The sequence below is a fragment of the Oryx dammah genome, unplaced genomic scaffold (genome assembly GCF_014754425.2).
Source record: "Oryx dammah isolate SB20612 unplaced genomic scaffold, SCBI_Odam_1.1 HiC_scaffold_5, whole genome shotgun sequence".
In the NCBI taxonomy this organism is placed as follows: Eukaryota; Metazoa; Chordata; class Mammalia; order Artiodactyla; family Bovidae; genus Oryx; species Oryx dammah.
The window spans coordinates 102,442,986-102,459,530 of record NW_024070189.1 but is presented as its reverse complement, the minus strand read 5'-3'; the positions used below and the strand labels follow the sequence as shown (position 1 = coordinate 102,459,530).

The window sequence follows — 16,545 nt, the reverse complement described above, 5'->3', positions numbered from 1 at the left end:
AAGGAACTGCCTGAGGTCTCATATCCTGACATTGGCTGAGCTGGAACTTCCACACAGGTCCAGCAGGGCTCACAGCCCTCACTTAGCTTCTTTGCTTTTCAGAAGGAGAAACTGAGACTCCACTTTGCTCTGTATAGAACAACGTGATTTTTCACCCCCCTGATAACCGACATGCACACCAGCCTCCTGCAGCAAATATTTACTTCTGAACCAACATTTCCGCTGTCTGGGCCCCAAGGACCAAAGAGCCTCAGTTTTTCCAAGAAGCTCCTCCCCAGGTCTGGCCAGAGGACTGACCCAGGTTCGAATCCTGATTCAGTCCCAAATCCCTACAGCGTCTGTCACCACCTGAGCTGACCCTGGCGGACAGACACTCCCGTCTGGGTAAGGAGCGGTGAGAGGAGGGTACCGGGGACCCCAGGGGATACCTAGATCCCAAAGCATCCTCCCACTTCCCCTACCGCCGCACACAGTGGCCCTCGCCACGCTGCCGAGACGCACTTTCGGCAACTCGTGTCTGCTCGGTCGGCCGCCGCGCCACTCAGTAGGTCCGCGCGAAGCCCCCTACCTCTTGGAGCGCTGCAGCAACGCTCCTTTAGCCAGGCGGCTCCGGTGGCCGGGCGCCGCCACCGCCGTCCAGTAGCTGGGGTCGGACATGCTTCTTCCCTTTGTGCCGCCGCCGCCGCTAGAGGCCCGAGAGGAACGGGGTCGCAACCAGCGGCGGCGGGGCGCGAACCTTCACCGTGGAATCTGCTCCCCGAGCCCCACGGTGAAGGGCGGGGGGCACGCCGCGGGGCTGGGGGTATGGGGAGAGGAGGAAGCGCGCGCCCGGGAGCGAGGCCGGGAACCCCGCCCAGGACCGCGCGGGGGCGGGGCCTGGCCTGGCTGGGAGGGGTGAGCGACGCGGAAGCAAGGCCGGAGGACTCGCGTGCTGGCGAGTGGGCGTGGTGTTGCCATGGCCGCGGGCGGAGGGGCGGGACGTTGCCAGGGCCGCGGGCGGAGGGGCGGGACATTGCCAGGCGGCGGGGGCGGGGCGTTGGCGGTACCTGGATGCAGGGCCTTGGAACTTGGCTCTCTTCCAGCAAAATGTAAATACGACCTCTTCTCCCTCAACCCATTCCCTAGGCATTAAGCTCTTCGGGAGTGTGGCACTCAGACCCATCCAGTGGCCAGGTTCAGCTCATGCTACGACGCCCACGCTGGCTTTACTCCTTGGAATGCCTTTCCTGTCTGGCAAAATCCAGTGTCCCCCTAGTCCAGGAAGACTTCTCTTGTGTCTGTCCAGCTCTGTCTTCCCCTGGCTTGAGATTCTTTGTCCCAGCATCTTCCAACAGTGGAGGTGTTTAGCAAACTGAGTCAGAGCACCTGATATGCTCTTCTTGTCTGTATGACAGGAAAGGCCATCAGCCTGGCTACTACCAGGAATCAGACACCTGATTTAACTTGTCAAGCCTCAGTATTCTCAACTGTAAAATGGGAGGAATATGGGGCTGACATGAAGATTACTCTGTGTCTCCAAGAGTGCTTGGTAAACATTTGATAAATGTTTGCATTAGGTAAACTTCCAGGCCTCTGTTTCCCCATCTACACATGTCTGTTTGTCAAAATGCAATAAGAGAGCTGACTCACTGGAAAAGACCCTGATGCTGGGAAAGACTGAAGGCCAAAGGAGAAGGGGGCAGCAGAGGATGAGATGGTTAGAGACCATCACCAACTCAACTGGACATGGATTTGAGCAAACTCTGGGAGACAGTGGAGGACAGAGGAGCCTGGTGGACTATAGTCCATGAGGTCCCAAAGAGTCGGGCAGGATTTAGGGACTGAATAACAATGAAATCAGAGGCATGGAAAGTGCCTGGTACAGAGCTGGGGCACAGATCATCTTCATTATGTAATGTGTCACACAGTAGACTGTGAGTTAATGCTTCCTCCTTTCATGGCAGCCCCCCCCAGGAAATCAGGGCAGTGTCACCCTGAAGGTGAACCCTCCACAGACCATACAACACTTTGGGAACTAGCCCAGGCAGGACTGACCTGAAGCCTGACCCCACATCTGAGAAAACCGAGGCATACAGAGGGCGCTGCTGCCTGGTACATAGCCCTAACCCTGCGCACCCATCGTGCCACTGATCTTGCTTCTCAAGTCTCTCTCAGACTCCCCACCTTGCTCCCTCCAAGCCCGGTGTCACTTTTGGGTGGCCCAGATTTTGCTGAGTGTCTCCCCAAGCCCTCCAGACTGAGGCTCAAACAACACATACCTAGCCACTCGTTCACTCAAAAAAACACCCTTTGTACTGGACACTGGGGATGCAGGACACAAATAATTTCTGCAGCCAAGGTCCCCAGTCTGGTAGAGGAGGCAGAGAAGAGACAGGAAACAATTACGTGAACCAGTTACTTCCTGAAGTCAAGGAAGGCAAAGAACAGGGGTAACACTGGCAAAGGACAACTTTAGCCTCTCTGAAGTGACACTGAGGAGGCAGAGGCGCCAGCCATGGAGAAAAAGCATCTCAGGCAGAGAGCATAGCTCATGCAAAGGCCCTGAGGCAGGGCTGAGAGGAAGACACCAGCAAGACTCTCCATACAGGCCTTGTGGGCTGCAGGGAGATGGCAGTTTTATTGCAGGGGCAATAGGGAGCCATGGAGGATGTGTGAGCAGAGGAAGGATGTGATCCGGACTATTGTAAACCAGCCTCCCTCGTGTCTGCCATGGGGAACAGGAGCTGTTGGGGCAGGAGTGGAAGGTGGCAGGAGGCTAGTGAGGAGCTGTAACAGGGTCTGGGAGGGGGATACTGAGGGTTGGACCAGGGTGGGGCCATAGAGTGAAGTGGGTAAATTCTGGATGTATTCTGAGGCTAAAGAAGAGGTGCTGTTAAGGGGTGAGATGAAGAGATGAGGATAAGAGAGGTCACCCAGGATCCTCAGGTATTTAGCCAGAGCCACGTACAGGAAACAGAGCCTCCTGCCTGGGAGGAATTCGAGGTCTCATAGGTCTAGGAACCCAAGCGGGGATGAAGTCATGGTCTCAAGCACCATACGCTAACACGCTGTATCCACAAGCTCCCCCCTCCCCACCACACGTGCCAGGGACACTTCTGCACACAGCTAGGAAAGGAGCTGCCCATAGTTCCCAGCCTGCACCGCCTGCCTGCCTCCCATTACGCCCACGACGCTGGCATCCCCAGCAGCTGCTTCTCCCACGCCCATCTGGCCTCCGTTTCCTCCTCTGCAGACCAGGCTACAGCTGGCAATCCAGGGGACCCATGGCCCTGGCAAAGACCTCCCGTGAAAGGCTGGCTGAGCCAGTAATCTCCAGCACCAGCCCACTGCCCACCAGATCAAGGTCCTCCCCTGCTCACACACCCTCCACGGCTCCTCATTTTACAGCAAATCCACACTCCTGGATTAACCCCTTTCCTAGAGCTTGGATCCTAGCTTTGTGCCTAGGGCTTTGCCTCTCTGCCTGTGCCAGTAACTGTGTAAACAGGAAAGCCCTCAGTGTACATACAGACCCCATTCCTGACCCCATATCGGTCATACCATTGTAGCCCCTTCCACCTGCCCAAGAGCTGTCCACACCCCTCCAAGCCCCATACCTTGCGGGGTTCCCAGTACTCTCAGTAGAAAATCCAAAATCTTCCTGTCCTTGGTGTTCAAGGCCAGAGGGGACCCTCCTCCTCCTGTTCCTTCCAAGCAGGAACAGCCTCTTTGTTGTCCCCTTGGCCATATGGACCCAACTCAAGACCCTTTCTTTTCAATCTGCTCCCTGCATCCCAACACGGGTGGGGCCCTCCCAGCCACTTCCAATTTGTGCCCCAAGCGTTAACTGAGCACCTGCTGTCTACCAGGCTGTGCCTGAGGCTATAGGATGACCAGGACAGATGAAGTCAGGTCCTCAAGGGGCTCCCAAACCTTTGCGTGAAAAAAAACAACCCAATAATCACACAGGAAAACATAGAGGGACTTCCCTGGTGGTCCAGTGGTTGAGAATCTTCCATCTAATGTAGGGGACACGTGCTCGATCCCTGGTTGGGGAACTGGGATCCCACATGTTGTGGGGCAACTGACCCCGCCCCAACTACTGAGCTTATATCCTGAGCCCAAGTACCACAGCTAGAGAGAAACCTGTGCACTGCAACGAAAGATCCCGCATGCATCAACCAGGAGCCTGAGGGCTGTAACTAAGGCCCACCGTGTCAGACTCATGGTGGGGTCAGGATGCACAACGTGAATGTAAGTGGGGCTTGGGGCCCTTATGGTGGGGCAGGGGCGGGGAGGGCTGGTCAGGAAAGGCTTCCTATCTGAGAGCTTGACGGAGACTTGACAGATGAATAAAGGAATAAATAGAGAAAATGGAGCTCTAAGCAGAGGAGGGGACAGCAAATGCAAAGGCCCTGAAGCTGGACCCGCTTATACTCTGGCAGTCCAGGAAACCACATGAGTAGCCAGGTGAGCTCGAGAGAGAGATGGATGGGCGGGGGTGGAGGGGTGCATCACTGTGTTCACCTAACACTTTCCTATTTACACAGTTACTGGCACACCGTGGGCTGGACCCATAGGGCTTTGGAGGCTGAGGGCACAAGTGTGGGCTTATTCCTAAAGTGCTCAAAGCAGAGGAGACCAGGACCCAGTTCTTTGCCTGGCCCAAGGCAGTGTGGCTCTGCTGCCCCCTAGTGGTGAGAAAGGAGACCAGCGGACTCAGCTTGGGCCCCAAGCTCTCTGCCTCCATTTCCTCCTGGTAAAACTGGCTCATCTGCTTTCAACAGGTCCCTCCCCTCATCCGGTCCTCATCTGGGGTTGAGGCCAAAGACTCAAGAGTCAGATCTGGCCTGATACTCTCTCCCAAGGTGCCTCTGGACAACACACTCAGAGGTCCTAAGCTGCAATCGCCTCCTCTGCTAAACAGGAGGCGACACCATCTCTGCCTTCCACTGAGGCACCGCAGCCTGGTCCAGACCACACCGTCTCCTACCTGGATGTTGCCCTAGCCACTTCCCTGCCTCCGTCACCTCCATTCCTATCTCCTGTCCCCAGCCAACCTTTCTCTCCCCAAGGTGGACACAGAGGCTTTAAAATCTTGGTCCTGAGACTTCCCTAGTGGTCTAGTTGTTAAGACTGTGTGCTTCTACATCAGGGGGTGTGGGTTAGATCCCTGGTTGGGGAACTAAGATTCCCACATAGTGCGGGGAGCGTGGCCATAAATAAAAAAATAATAAAAAGTCTTGGTCCAGCCTCAGGACCTCTGCATGTGCACGTCTCTCTGTTTGGCGCCTTCCTTCCCCTAGCTCTGCTCAGGCCTTGGCTCAGACACCATATTCAGAGGTCTCCCTCTGAATGCGTCTTGTTTGCCCATCCCCTTGTTCATTGCCTACTGCCTGAGAACTGACTGAGAGCCCCACGAGGAAGAAACTATGCTCCTCTGGTTCACAGATATGCCCTTAGCACCTGGCACACAGTGGATGCCCAGCACCTTGTGTGGGCTCCAAGGTGTTCTCTTGTCTCTCCATTAAAGGCCCAGGGAAAGAGTCTGAGCAGCCCATTCATACCAAGGTGTAAATGGTTGATAGGCCATCAAATTCTAGACATCACTGACCTGTACCTCTGTCACCTCCCTAAATTTTGCCCAAGCTGTGCAAGGAGCCCATTATAACCTTGATGTTCTTTCCTGTACAGGGGCAAGAGCCTGAGACGCTCACTTCTCCAGTTACAGAGGGTAGTTCAAACTCTTAACAGACTCTGATGGCAAAGCTTGTCTGGACACTTAGCCCCCAGACATACTGAACCAGGAGATCTGATGTCTCCTCTCCGAACCTCAATTTCCTCTGCTCGGAAATGGGATCAGAAAGGGCACTTCTCTCCCAAGGTTGTGGAGGGGAAAGAAGGCATTTGGTAGAGAGCTGGTGCTCAGTCAAGCTGGTTCTTTTCTCCCTATACCACTCTGCCTGGTTAAGTTCAGTGCCGGGGCTCCAGTGGTGGATTCTCAGCCTTAGGGGTGAGTGAGTGAGTGAGTAAGTGAGTGAGTGAGTGAGTGTGTGTGTGTACATTCAGAGGGAGGAGTTTTCAGGCCAGCTTCAGCTGGGTCACAGCCCAGGAGGCCAGGCCAATTCATCAAGGCCCTGAACAGGCTGGGAACCCAGCACCTGTCTCGAGGAAGTCCTTGGGCAACAGCTCAAGTTCTGGCCTCGCCCTGGCCATCTGCCAGATGGGGTACCTGCTGGCTCTGACTGAATATGGAATTTTCCCATCATGGTCCTAGTGTGGATCACAGTGTCATTTTATGGAGGGGTAAACTGAGGCCCAGAGAGTCCGTGTCACCAGCCCACAGTACCGTGGGGGAGGGAGCTGGATCTGGGCGGCTTCCAAGTCTCTGGGATGCCAGGGCAATGTCCGTGCCCTGCCCGCGTGCACGGTCACTTACCTCCAGGGGTGCAGGCCCAGCGAGGGGCTGCAGGGGCTGCAGGGGCTGCTGGGACTCAGCAAGGACGGGCTCTGGCTGCTTGGAGACAGACTGCAAAGAAAGAGGCCGGGGACGGTGAACCTGGCAACGGCCCCTGCGTGTGGCTGGAGACGGGACCAGGGCGTGGTTCCCTTAGGGAGAAGGGGCCTGAGGCTGGGCATACTGGGTCTACCGTAGGCCACGAGGGCGGGGCCAGATCGATGACCCGGGAGGGCTCCCCGGAGGCGGTGGTGCGATTCGGGGCGACTTGAACAGAGACGCGGAGGAAGGGTGGTTGTCACCCTGCCCCTCTTCCCCTCCCTCTCCCCTTCCAGGGTCAAGCACTCACTCGAGGGTCAGCGCCGGGATGTGCAGCTTGTCCCTGCGGGACTTCATGCCGAGGCCGCGTCTATGCGACCGCGACCGAGTACTGACGCCCCCTTCGTGGCCGCCCTGATCGTGTCGCAATCGGACGGACAGACCCAGGACGCCAGGACAGCACGCCTAGCAGGCGAGGCGGACGCGGGGTGGGGGCTGGGCGGCGGGGGGCGGGGAGGGCGGGCTCTCTCCGCCCAGGGGCGGGGCTCCGAGCCCTGCACCTACGCGCAGGCCCAGCCTAGCAGGAAAGATCGGATTGCGGGAGGCAGGAGGCATCGGTGCCACCTTCTCCCAGGAAGGGCCGGCGAGGGTGCCGGGCTTCGAGTCACTGAGCTGCACAGTCGGAAAGGAAGGACGGTCACTGCCTTCTCAACCGGTTTCATTGCTCCATCAACTGGCCCCGCCCCTTTCCGGCTGAGACCGGGCGCTCGCCCAGCCCCGCCCTCGGGGGGGTGCGTCTCTTGACCCGGGATTGAGCGTGCACCGCCCCTACTTTCCCACTGGCCACCGCCGCAGGGGCTCAGCCCCACGTCCCTAGCTACCCGCCGCCGGTGTCAGCATCTCCCGGCACACCGGAGGCCCCGACCACGCCTCCGGGACTTTGCTTCCCTGGGTTCCCTTTGCCAGGACCGTCATCGCCCTCATTCATATCCGAATTCAGCCCCATCAGCCTCCCTAATACAAGTGGACCTCCGGCGTTCCGAGCCCCAGCCCCCCTCCTGCCCAGCCCAGACTCCCGAAAGTCTGGGGTAGTCTGTGTCTGGCCGCAGCCCCCGAGAAATCCTGGCTAGAACGAGTCAGGCACACCGCAGGTGGCTAAGAGTAGACAGCCTTCAGGGAGTGTTTGTCCCGGTCCTAAGCCGTGGTCCTGGACTTTGCCCTCTGCAGTTTGGACTGATTCACCGCCCACCACCCCGCCCCCAGCCTGGGCGAAGGCTGGGGTCAGTGCCGGCCTTCCGGACGGCGTCCAAGCCCCGCCCCTAATGGAGCCCGCAGGTCCCTCCCCACCTGCTGCACTACCCTCCGTCCAACAAGAGAGGGTCTGGACTTGGGGGCTACTCTGACACCAGCCCCACCACCAGACTTCAAACTCTCATCCAGCCCCCAGGATCTACCCCTTTTCCTCTCTCTCCACTCCTGTCTCCATGCTGTTTCTCCAATACTAAGCAGGTTTGCACTCAGGACCTTCGACCATGCGGTTCTCTCTACCTGGAATGCTGTTCCCCCTACCCTCTCCCCTGGCCTCTCTACTCCTCTTCTAGATCTAATCTCAAATGTCACTTCCTCTAAAGCCACCCTCCAGCCCCCTCTGTCTGCCTCTAATCTCTCCCCTGTATAACATCACTTCCCAGGTGGCACAGTGGTAAAGTATCCGCCTGCCAATGCAAGAGACCAAGAGACAAGGGGTTCAGTCGCTGGGTTAGGAAGATCCCCTGGAGTAGGAAATGGCAACCCGCTCCAGGATTCTTGCCTGAAAAATCCCATGGACAGAGGAAGCTGGGAGGCTACAGTCCATGGGGTCGCAAAGAATCAGATGACTGAGTGATGCGCGCGCGCACACACACACACACACACACACACACACACACACACACACTCATGCTATAGAACATCACTTCATCATTTTATCCAAGAGAATGCAAGCTGAATGACAGGGTCCAGCATTAACTTCTCACCCTGTCGCTTGTACCTGGAACAGAACCTAGTACACAGTAGATACTCAAAAGAAGTTTGCTGAGGGAGTGATTTCACTGAGGCGCAAGGGAATTCCCACCCTCAACTCAGCCAAACACAGCTTCCAAGCCTCCAAAGAGGCAGTGTTTGCCCTCATACTTCCCCAGACCACCAGCACAAGGCAAACCCCTCCCCTTCCTGGACTTTGGTTTTCCCACCGATGCTGCTAAGTGTGCTGAGTGGCTTCACTCGTGTCCAACTCTTTGTGACCCCAAGGACTGTAGCCCACCAGGCTCTCTGACCATGGGATTTCCCAGGCAAGAACACTGGAGTGGGTAGCCATTCTCTTCTCAGCCATCCTCCTGACCCAGGGATCAATCCTGCGCCTCCTATAGTGCAGGCAGTCTCTTGCATTGCCTGCGAATTCTTTACCAACTGAGCTACCAGGGAAGCCCAGATAAGCCTGTGTAAACCTGGGCGCTTCCCAGGTGGCTCAGTGATAAAGAATCTGCCTGCCAATGCAAGACACACAAGAGACGCAGATTCCATCCCTGGGTCAGGAAGATCCGCTGGAGAAGGGCATGGCAACCCACTCTAGTATTCTTGCCCGAGAAACCCTATGGACAGGAACCTGGTGGGCTACTGTCCAGGTGGTCACAGAGTGGTACCTGACTTGGCGACTAAGCAACATCAACAAGCCAGTGAGGATGCTTAACAAACCTTCTCTGAGTCTGAGGGATCTCACAATGCCAACCGCCAGGAACATTAACGTGACCCTGAATTGTATGAATTTCCACCGATGTTCCCTGAAATAGAATGAGCCGATTCCAGGACACCAGATTGGAAGGCTATACTCTGGACCCTGGATACCACTTTTTCAAGTTGGGTGCTTTTGAGCCAGTGATGCAACCCTTATGCACTTCAGGTTCCTGTTTGCAAACTGGCATGATGTGTACCTCACCTCCCAGCCTGTGGTGAGGTGCCTGTGAAGTACTTTGCAAACACCAGGGGGAAAGAGGGGCAGGGCAGGATCAAGGTGAGAAGCTTTGTAGTAATTATTACACAAATTCACAATTCAGATGCTGCTGCTGAAATATCTGTGCCCAGGACCATAGGGCTCCACCCAGCCAACTGGCCCCAGGTGAACTCACCCACGTCCCCGGCGTGGTAGGCTCAGCTCCTTCTGAAAAGAAAACAGGAGTCATTCCCAAGGAGATAAACCCCTCACTTCCCTAGCCTTCCACTCACCTCATCTCCCAGTTGGCCCCTTGTTCACCCTGTTCCAACCAACGCCTCTTTTCTGCTCACCCCATACACTGAACTCAGCCCTGCCTCAGGGCCTTTGCACCACCTGTATCCTCTGTTGGGACCACTTTCCCTCCCTTCCCGTGCTAGTTAACTGATGTTCATCCTTCACTTCTCAGCTCAAACATCCTTTCCTCCAGGAAGCCCTCTCAGACTCCTTACATTAAAAATAACTTCATTATTTAAAATAAATTAGTTGATTTAACAACTAACTATGTCAGTAGTGGCTAAATATTAATACTAATATTCTATTGAGGGAAGAAGACTGAGGGCCGAAGAACTGATGCTTTCAAATTGTGGTGCTGGAAAAGACTCGTTAGAGTCTCTTGGACTTCAAGGAGATCAAATCAGTCAGTCCTAAAATAAATCAACCTGTGAATATTCACTGGTAGGACTGATGCTGAAGCTGAAGCTCCAGTACTTTGGCCACCTGATGCGAAGAGCTGGCTCATTGGAAAAGACACTGATGCTGGGAAAGACTGAGAGCAAGAGGAGAAGAGAGTGGGAGAGGATGAGATGATTAGACAGCATCACTAACTCAATGGACATGAATTTAAGCAAACTCTGGGGGATAGTGAAGGACAGGGAAGCCTGAGGTGCTGCAGCCCATGGGGTCGCAAAGAGTCAGACACAACTTAGCGACTGCACAACAACAATTGAGGAAAGGGAGATTCCTGCATCATCCTTACCCTGTGCCCTCCCAAGATCTGAAAGCCATTTCTGCTCACCCTCTGCAAAATCCAGGCAGGTTCGTGTCCTGGTCATCAATGGGGGCTGGGGCACAAACCCTACTGAAGAAGCAGAGCTCAGCAAGCTGATCTGCACCAATCCTGGGTGTCCTTACCATATACAAGAAATCCCTATGCTTGGGGTCCACGGGGATCCCAGAGTTCACCCTCAAATGTGGTGGCCCAAGAGGACTTTTTAATTCTCAAAAGGCTGTGTAGCACAAGTTTAGAATCCGAGGACACTCAGACCTGGGTCCAGATCTATTATTTCTTTCCTGTCAGTGGGACCCTGAGCCAAATGGTTGGTAGCCCCTGTGCTTTGGTTTCCCCATGTGTAATGCGGAGATAATGTAAAGCGGGGTCTGGGGTAAAAATGATCAGAAATTATTACCGTCGTGGGTTGTTGTGTTATTTTTGAACTTAGCAAGGGCCTTCGCAGACTATCGCAATACTCGCTAAATTTTACTCACAGTCACTGAGCCTCTACTACGTACCAGGAACAGAGGCCTTTTTACAGGCAGGGTAACTGAGGCGCAGAGGGCAGCAGCTGCCCACATCTCTTGACTGAGGCAGGGTCGGGAATCCAGGTCTCTGGACACCACACACAAACACACACGCTGGGGCGGTAGCGTTGAGGATACACAATTATTTTTATCTCGGTGGGTTCAGGGCTGCCCACATCTAGAGTTGGGCGTTCGTCATGGCAACAATGACGTCATCAGCCCCCGCTGCCAATTGGAGGGGGCCCGGAAGCTGCTGGGCGCGGAGATGACAGGGCTGGGAAGGGTTCACGGGGTCTCCAGGCAGAGGAAGAGATGGATCTGCAGGGATAGGGCGAAGCCCCGAGGCTGGACCCCAACTACCTTGAGATCAGAAAATCAAGTCAGAGCCCTTCAAGATGGGAGGAGGCTCACCTGCCAACCTGAAGTCTCCTTGTTTGCTTGAATACCTCCGGGGATGGAGAGCTCAGTATCGCGGGGGGCAAACGGTCTCCGACCCACCACCATTAGGGGCTCCATTGGCCCCCTCCAATTGTTGTGAGTTCTTATGCCAGCTTCCTCCTTCCCTTACTAACCCACAAAACAGGGAGGAGCTGGGATCTGAGCTCAGGGGGTTTTGCTGTGCCCACACGTGTACACATACACACATACCCCCCTATCCCAGCCAGTTCCTTCTAAAACCCTCACAGTCCTTGGTTCCCAGTCTGGCTCCCCAATCTGGGCTGTATGATCTCCGCCAAACAACTTCATCCCTCTGAGCCTCAGTTTCCTTGTTTGGAAATGGTCCAGTTACATGGGGCCCTGAAGGAATCAAGCAGCAGGCTCAGGGCTGGGGAAGCTTTGATAAAAAGAAGCCAAGACAATTGTTTTGTGAGTTTGATAACTCACAATTAATCCACAAATTTTAATTTACTTCCAAAATAGAAAAAGATGTGAAGTGGCAAAGAGAGATGAGGGAAGGTCAGTAGCCCCCTGCTTAGGCTCAGTGGAATGCTGGGCCCACATGGAACTCTCCCGGAACCACCCCCGGACCCTCTGCTCCCTGCACCATCTGCTTCTGCCTTCAGCCTCCTCTTTGCCAGCTGTTCTCGCCTAGAAAGAGGGAGTGGTTCTCGCCTAGAAAGGGGGTGGAGGTGAGGGGGAGGGGTCCAACCCGCTGGAACCGCCCTTTAAAGATAATATTTATGGTATCCGCTTCTGGGCTGGGTGATGCTGCCTCTTCACCAGAAGCCTCAGCTCCACCTGGAGGAATCCCCAGTCTGAAGGAGACAGGGGAAGGCATGGACACCCCCATACTGGAGGCACTAGCAAGGACCCAGAGGAAGAGAAGGGGCTAGAGGGAATGCGGAGCCAAAAGACTTCCTGGAGGGGTCTTCAAGTTGGACCAGCAGGCTAATGGGAGACAGTAGGGTGGAGATGGGACTCAGCCCGGTGGGACCAAGTCTCACGGGAAGATGGCAGCTGGAGCAGAGAGAGAGAGATCAGTAAGGACCACATGGCACCAGCCAGAGGACTTCCTGGAGGAGGAGAATAGTTGGAACTGGGCCATGAGAATGCCAGATGGTCCTTCCAGGGAGCTTCCCCAGCAGCAGCAGCAGAGACAAAGTCCAGACACAGACTGGCCAATTTCTCTGTCCCCGCATGCTCTGTTTGGGGATCTGGTGTTATAAAATTCTGTCATTTGTGAAGCCAAGGGCCAAATGGGAAAAGAAAATAATGATAGAATAATAGTGGTAGTAATCCTAGAAATAACAGCTTATGTTAACTGGCGCCGACAATCGCTACACAGAAGGCTGAGCTTAACCCAAACCAGGAAGAGCCAGTCTCCTCTTCCCTTTACCCACAGCCAAGGCAAACTGGTGGCCCAGGGGCCAAGCCAGGTCCTATTTATGACCTCCTAGTATTCAGTCAGGCTTCCCTGGTGGCTTAGCGATGAAGAATCTGCCCACCAATGAAGGAGACAAAGGCTTGATCCCTTGGTGGGGAAGATCCCCTGAAGAAGGAAAAAGCGACCCACTCCAGTATTCTTGCCTGGGAAATCTCATGGACAGAGGAGCCTGTTGGGCTACAGTCCATGGAGTTGCAAAGACCTGGACACACTTATCAACTAAACAACAACAAAACCACTCAGCCAACAGCATACCCTGCATTGCCACAGTCAGATTGGCCAGGACACCTCCATGTATTTTCTGGACTGCTCAATCAGCTCATGACTTTCCCGAACTTTTATGAATTGACTCTTTGACCCGTGGCAAAGATTAGCCTCCAGGATAAATGATTGACTTGATAGACTCTGATCAGCAGGCTGCCCCCTGATTGGGAGTGGGGGGTGGGGGTGGGGTGGGGGTGGTGCTCAGGGCTCCAATTGAAGGAGTGTGTGACTGATCCCCCAAATCGAAGCCCTCAACATCTTTGCACTCTCAAGTGCCAGACCAGTTAGAATTTCAACTCTGACTTCCTGGCTGTTACTTTCCCTCTCTGAGCCTCAGTTTCCCCCTCTGATAAATAAAGCTAATAATCCCCTGGGCTGTTGGAGACTTAAATACATGCTTAGCGTTTAGCATTTGTAGGCGCCCCATAATGTGAGTAGTTATTTACACTCCTACTGTTAGTTTAAAAAATATTTTCATTGTATCTCCTACTTGGTCCTTTACTGTAGGTGCTTTCCTTGTTTCTGGCTCTTTTTTAGACCCCCACCTGCTCCAGAGGAGTCTTTCAAAGCTCTCAGATCTGACATGACCTCCCCTGCTCCAGCACCTTCCACAGCTCCTAATCACCCTAGGGAGAAAGTCTAACCTCTTCAAAATCAGCGCTAGAAGCCCCAGAAGTAGATGAATCCATCTCACATGCCCAGTTCCAGTGCTAAGAAATGGTCTCTGGTTGCCCCATAAACACATATGTTTTCGTACCTCCGAGCATTTCCACTTGCTGTTCCCTCTGCTCAGGTTGCCCTCACTCACCTGGGCAATCCCTACTCGTCCCTCCACCTCCTTGGATGGAGTCCTGCCAATGTGGGGTTGGTCTGGAGGGAGGGCCAGGTTGGTGTGAGTTCAGATCCTGACTCTGTTGCCCACTGGGACACCTGGACAGAGCCTATGATCCTATGAGCCTTAGTCTCCCCATTTGTAACGTGGGATTCGTCCTCAGGGAATGGGCACCTCCTCCCCACGGAACAGGCCCCCACTTCCTGACGTCAGTTGCACCCCCATTCGCCTACCAGAAGGCAGTTTCTCTATTTTAAGAGGCTGCGGGCGGGGCTCAAATCTATCTGGGGCTCTGGGCGGGGCCTGGTTCCCCAGTGCTCACTAGTCCAGCTGTACCCCTTCGTTTATGCTCTGGGTCCCCCTGCTCTTGCCTTGGGCAATGACCCCTGCCCTTCTCCTGCCCCTCCTTCCCCATGCCAGGGTCTCTGCCTTGCAGCTCTACCCGCACCCTCCCTGTTCCCCAACCCAAATCCAGGTGACCGCACCCCCCTTCACCTTTAGACAAGTTCACAATCTGGCAGCCAGGTTCAAGGCCTGCCTTTCCCCATTCTCCTCAGCTTCAGTACCCATTTCCCTACCCCTGTCCTTTCTGGCTTCTCTCACCCTCATTCATTCCCCAAACACCAACCCCCTGCCCTGCCACCAGGGGCTGCCTTCTCTGTCCCAAAGCCACTGGCAACCATCAGTTCAGGTACCTTCTCCAGGGGTGTCTGAGGGTGCCCCATGGCACCTGACCCCTCGGCAGGGTCACTGCTGCTCAGGCATTCATCTCCCCCAACAGGCTGGGAGATCCAGGAGGGCAGTTCCAGGGGTGAACACCCCTCACCACCACCGCTGCCTCTTGGAGCCAGGAGACTACAGTAGACACTCAATAAGTGTTTTTTGGGTAAATGATGAATCCCAGTTTCCCCACTTGCAACCGGTGGCTTCTACATGTGTGGTCTAAGCTCCAGGGAAAGGGCTAGATTGTCTAAATTCCCATTGAACAGACGGAGAAACTGAGGTCCAGAGAGATCAAAGGAGTTGCTGCCCGAGGTCACCCACATTGGAATGTCAGCCTCTGCTAGCTGTGATGCCTTTTTTCTCATCTCCTCCTAGCGCAGCCTCCCCAACACAAACCCGAGGCAAAGGGTCAGAAAAGGAGGGCCATTATAGCGAATGGGGAAACTGAAGTCCGGAGACGCAAGAGTGCCTTCCACCGCCCCTGCCCCCACACCCCAGGCCACACAGCCAGTTGGCAGTGGCTGGTGCACCAGAGAGCTGGTTAAGGGTGGGCAAATTACATGCCACTGGGCGACCTTGGGATTGTGACTTTCTTAGACTGAAGCCTCAGTTTCCTTGTCTGATGAAAGGGCTGCCTGACAGCCCCAGCCTCCCCATCTTGCCTTATGGGTGAGCTGAGACAGGGGTGCGATGGCGCTGCGAAGGCACGAAGCACGTATTAATACACATTAATTAATATTACTATATTCCTAGTAAAAAGATTAATACAACATATCACTAGTAAAAGGATTAACACCAACGACATGAACATACGATGAGCGCTCAAAGGCTGTCGTTGCTCGTATTATTAGAGCTCCTGCTGGAGAGAGCGAAACCCTCAGCCCCTTTCCCCCAAGGAGCCTCAGTTTCTCCATATGGCAAATGGGGATACCCTCTTCTCACCTAGCGAAAAGCACTTTGAGATGTGAGTGCACAAGAGGGAGCCCCCGGAGCGCGCCCCTCCCTCTGCCTCGGCTTCCCCCCGGTCCGTCCAAGCCCGGATCCCGCACCCAGGCAGGTTCACCCCACCAGCGATCTCTGCCCGCTCGCACGGGGCCTCACCTGGAGCCCACGGCGCCGCAGGAGGCTCGGCTCGTCCATTGCCCGCTAGTCCGCACTGCCGGCCGGCTCCCGGCCCCGCCTCAGCCATCCAGGCCCCGCCACCCCGCGCCATTGGCCAAACAGGTCAGCTGACGAGGCCTGACCCCGCCCCTCTCCGGGATCTGGTTACGAAAGGCCCGCCCCTTTCGGGAGAGCCTGCCCCGCCCTTCCAGGCCCCGCCCCGCCCCTAGAGCCTAGAAGTAAACACTTTGCAATACATCTTCCTAGAAGAGAGAATTATCCCCATTTTGCAAACGAGGAAACTGAGGCTCAGGATCCATGTGCCTGGGGCACACAACAAAGGTGAGGTCGGTGGGGTATTCACTGCTGTGCAAAATTTAACAAGGACTCACACACACACACAAAATCCTTAAGATACACAACATTTTAAAAGCAATAAAGAATCAAAGCTAACGCAAAAATGCATGATGAACTAGACATCAACATTTTAAATACAGGATCAGACTATGCCTTTGCACGACCCTGACTGCTTGCCTCACTCCAATCCTGGCCCTTGTCCCAATAAAACTTTATTTAGAAGAATAAGCAACCACTGTAGTTGTCAGTTTCTTTTTCGATGATGACTGCCTTTGCTGAGTGTCAACTGAGCACCCAACTAAATGCTTCATGAGGACCTCCCCTCATAGGTATCTGATGGTAATTGTTCCCCATGACTT

General features: G+C 54.8%; 1 protein-coding gene across 14 annotated transcripts in view; it reads right to left on the bottom strand.

Moving 5' to 3' along the window:
- The window catches only part of MAST3 (microtubule associated serine/threonine kinase 3), a 41,493-nt gene extending 25,583 nt beyond the window's left edge, over positions 1 to 15,910 (bottom strand). For 3 of the 14 annotated variants that reach the window (XM_040241079.1, XM_040241078.1, XM_040241081.1), the window contains exon 1: positions 6,419 to 8,198. In XM_040241079.1, coding sequence (XP_040097013.1) covers positions 6,419 to 6,618 — 200 coding nt within the window. In that variant the 5' untranslated portion in view covers positions 6,619 to 8,198. Of the gene's footprint in view, positions 1 to 568; positions 856 to 6,418; positions 8,199 to 9,639; positions 9,672 to 15,829 lie in introns of those variants that run through there. The other 11 variants (XM_040241092.1, XM_040241087.1, XM_040241084.1 and 8 more) reach the window with 8 other exon arrangements.
- Between the last annotated feature and the right edge of the window lie 635 nt (positions 15,911 to 16,545).